The sequence below is a fragment of the Elephantulus edwardii genome, unplaced genomic scaffold (assembly GCF_000299155.1).
Source record: "Elephantulus edwardii isolate Elephantulus edwardi_28Jun2011 unplaced genomic scaffold, EleEdw1.0 scaffold00026, whole genome shotgun sequence".
Taxonomy (NCBI): domain Eukaryota; kingdom Metazoa; phylum Chordata; class Mammalia; order Macroscelidea; family Macroscelididae; genus Elephantulus; species Elephantulus edwardii.
The window spans coordinates 18862672-18865903 of NW_006399776.1; the positions used below are offsets into that span (position 1 = coordinate 18862672).

At 37.6% G+C, this 3232-nt stretch overlaps 1 protein-coding gene across 1 annotated transcript; it reads right to left on the bottom strand.

Annotated features, from left to right (window-relative positions):
* Positions 1 to 341: 341 nt before the first annotated feature.
* LOC102866685 (olfactory receptor 4M1-like) lies at positions 342 to 1442 on the bottom strand. Its single transcript, XM_006883084.1, has one exon. The coding sequence runs from the start codon at positions 1366 to 1368 to the stop codon at positions 427 to 429; it is 942 nt and encodes a 313-aa protein (XP_006883146.1). The 5' UTR covers positions 1369 to 1442; the 3' UTR covers positions 342 to 426.
* Positions 1443 to 3232: the final 1790 nt, after the last annotated feature.

Genomic DNA, 3232 nt, shown 5'->3' on the forward strand with positions numbered 1-3232 from the left:
GCTATTGCCATCATGCCTGGTAAAGGAGGATTCGATGAAAAATAGGAAAATCCTCAACAAAATGGATTGACACAGCAGCTGCCACAACGGGTTCAAACAAAGCAACAATTGTGAGGATGGCACAGGACCAGGCAATATTTAGTTCTGTTGTACATAGGGCCTCTGTGAGTCAGAATTGACTGGATGGCACCTAACAAAACAATAACAATTATGACTGAAAGTCTAATAAGGACCTGCCAGAAATTTAAAAGTAAGTGTGAGTTAATGAATTTGCATTTTAGTGTTCTTTTTTCTCACCAAATAAATAACATGATATTTTAGATCTTATATGAAAAGAGGTAGTGAAAGCAACATTATTACCACGGCAAATATTTCCTATTCTGGGTCAATGAGGCTTAAGGGGTCTATAAAGATATCTTTAACCTCTCACTTCTCTTTACATAAAATATATCTGTTGACCAGCTTCCTCATGGCTGTCTTTACTTCCTTGTTTCGCAAGGTATAGATGATGGGATTAAGTAAAGGGAATATCACTGTATGGAACACAGATACCACTTTATCTAAAGAAAAAGAGTCAAATGGGCGAGCATAAATGTAGATGGATGGCCCAAACATTAACACCACTATAGTGATGTGGGAATAGCAGGTGGACATGGCCCGGTTGGTACTCTCACCTGAGCCTGAGTGTTTCTTGAGCATGGCCAGAAGGAAGGCATAAGACATTAGCAGAGCAATGAAGCACACCACGGAGATCAGACCACTGCTGAAGATCATAACTAGTTCTTCTGGGAAAGTGTTGGCACAGGCAATTCGAACAACTTGTGTGATGTCACAGAAGTAACTGTCTAGCTCATTGGGCCCACAAAATGGAAGACGAATAATAAGAGCCACCTGTATAATAGAATGAACAAAACCACCCATCCAAGACAAGGCTACCAGGATACAGCAGAGACGTCGATTCATGATGGTAGCATAGTGCAGAGGGCGGCAGATGGCAGCGTAGCGGTCAAAAGCCATCACTGTGAGCAGGAACATTTCTGAGGCTCCAACAAAGTGCAAGAAGAAGAGCTGTGCGATGCATCCTCCAAAGGAAATGATCTTTCTCTCCGCAAAAAAGTCTACTAGCATTTTAGGGGCTGTGATAGAAGAGTACCAAATATCGAGGAAGGCCAAATTAGCTAATAAAAAATACATAGGTGAAGTCAGATGGGGGTCAAGTCTGATAGTGCAAATGATAAGGACATTGCCTGGAAGGATAAACAAATAGAAGGACAGAAATACAAAAAATAGGCCCAGTTGCACTTCTCGAGCTTGGGAGAGGCCAGTGAGAACAAACTCTGTCACCCTGGTATAATTTGCAGGTTCCATTTCTTCACTTCATATTTTTTTTTCATAAAACAGCTATAAAAAAGTAGAAACTGTAATTATTCCAAGTAATATTTAACAAGTTGTCCCAATGAGTCAATTCCTGACTCAGAGCAACCTCAAGTGTTACAGAGCACAACAGCTCCATAGGGTTCTCTTGACTAAACAAACCCCAAAACCTTGTGTTTATAGCACTTTAGATACCCCAGCAGCTTTTCCAGAGAAAGATGGGCAGTCTGCTTCTATTACACTTACAGCCTTGAAAACTCAATGGATGGTTGCTGTAAGTTAGAACCAACTCATTGACACTGAGTTTGAGTTTTAGAATCTTTACAGAAGATAATTGCTAAAGCTTTCATTCCTGTCATTGCTGGGTGAATATGAGTAACAATCAGGTGTATACTAGTAGCCAATTCCAAAGAACTTGCCTTATCCACAGACCATTCATTTAACTAAAGTTGTATTAATGCTTTCAAAATCATCAAAATAAACCACTCTCAGTCACTGAGAGATCATTTCAGGTTGCATTTAGTTGTCTCATTTATGAGTGCTAAACTGAAATAAGGACCGAGTATAATGATTCTATAAATTAGAAGCATCAAAATCAGATAAAGTGTACCATATATTTGAAACTCAAAACTAAATTCCTTAATGCTCTAAAATCCCATTTTTTATTAAATCAGCACTAATCATTCCCCAACCATCCGCCTTAGTGAGCAAAAAGTAGAGTTGAATCAAATTTTACACTGACAATCTGAGGTTACAGCCTATTCTTATTATTTTTACTGGAAAATCTTGCCAAATTAGAAAACTAGGTCAGGAAGCTAATACAAGGTACAGCCTGACTTCCTATTTTTTAATTTAACCTGAGTTAGCTGGCAGAAGTTTCTTCTCTGAAAGTGGGTAAGATTTTAAATACTTACTGTTGAAGATCAAAGATAACTGTCTTCAGTGTGAATTACATTTAAGCTGCGAAGAGATCTCTTTAAAAATCTTAAAAACAAGAGTTGCCACTTTGAGAACTAAGGTACCTCTAACTCAACATTCTTTTTAATTACTGGAAATGCTCATGAAAGCTAGAAAATGAAAAAGAAAAATTAAGAAAAACTGAAACAAATAAATTCTGGTATTGATAAAGAATTTTGAATATACCATTGTCTGCTAGAAAAGAAAGAAAATCTGTCTTGGAAGTACAGCCAGAAATCCCTTTAGAAGCAGGAATGTTGAAACATTGTCTCATAAATGTACTCTGGACATGCAGAAGGACCATCAAGCTTCTGGTAAGTTGAAGGGTAAGTGAGAAACAAGATGGGTCTCAACAAAAAGGATTGACACAGTAACTGCAACAATGAGTTAAGCATGCCTACTTTAGTAATTCATTGCCATCTAGTTAAAACTGACTCCTAGCTGACTCTCAAGCGGGTTTTCAGAGACTATAAATCACAAGGGAGGAAGTTTCCCATATTTCTCATAAGTAACTACTGATGGAATAAAACTGGATGCCTAAATTTATGTTAACAAGGCAAATCTTTAAATAGAACTTCACCAGAATTCAGTTTAAAGACTAACATGAACCTGATCCAAGTCATGGTATTTCCAATTGTTTCATATGCATTTGAAAGACAGTTAATAAGGATTACAAAAGAATTGGTGCTTTTGAGTATTGAAATTGAATAATACTGAATATCCTATGTGTTGCTAAAAGAACAGATTTGTCTTGAGAGGAGTAGTCCTTAGAGGCAATGATGGTAAAACGGCATCTCATATACTTCGGTCATGTTGTCAGAAGAAGTCAGCGTTTGGAAAAAGATAATCATGCTGAAGTAGGTGAAGAGTCAAAGAAAGAGAGGACAACCCTCTACAAGGT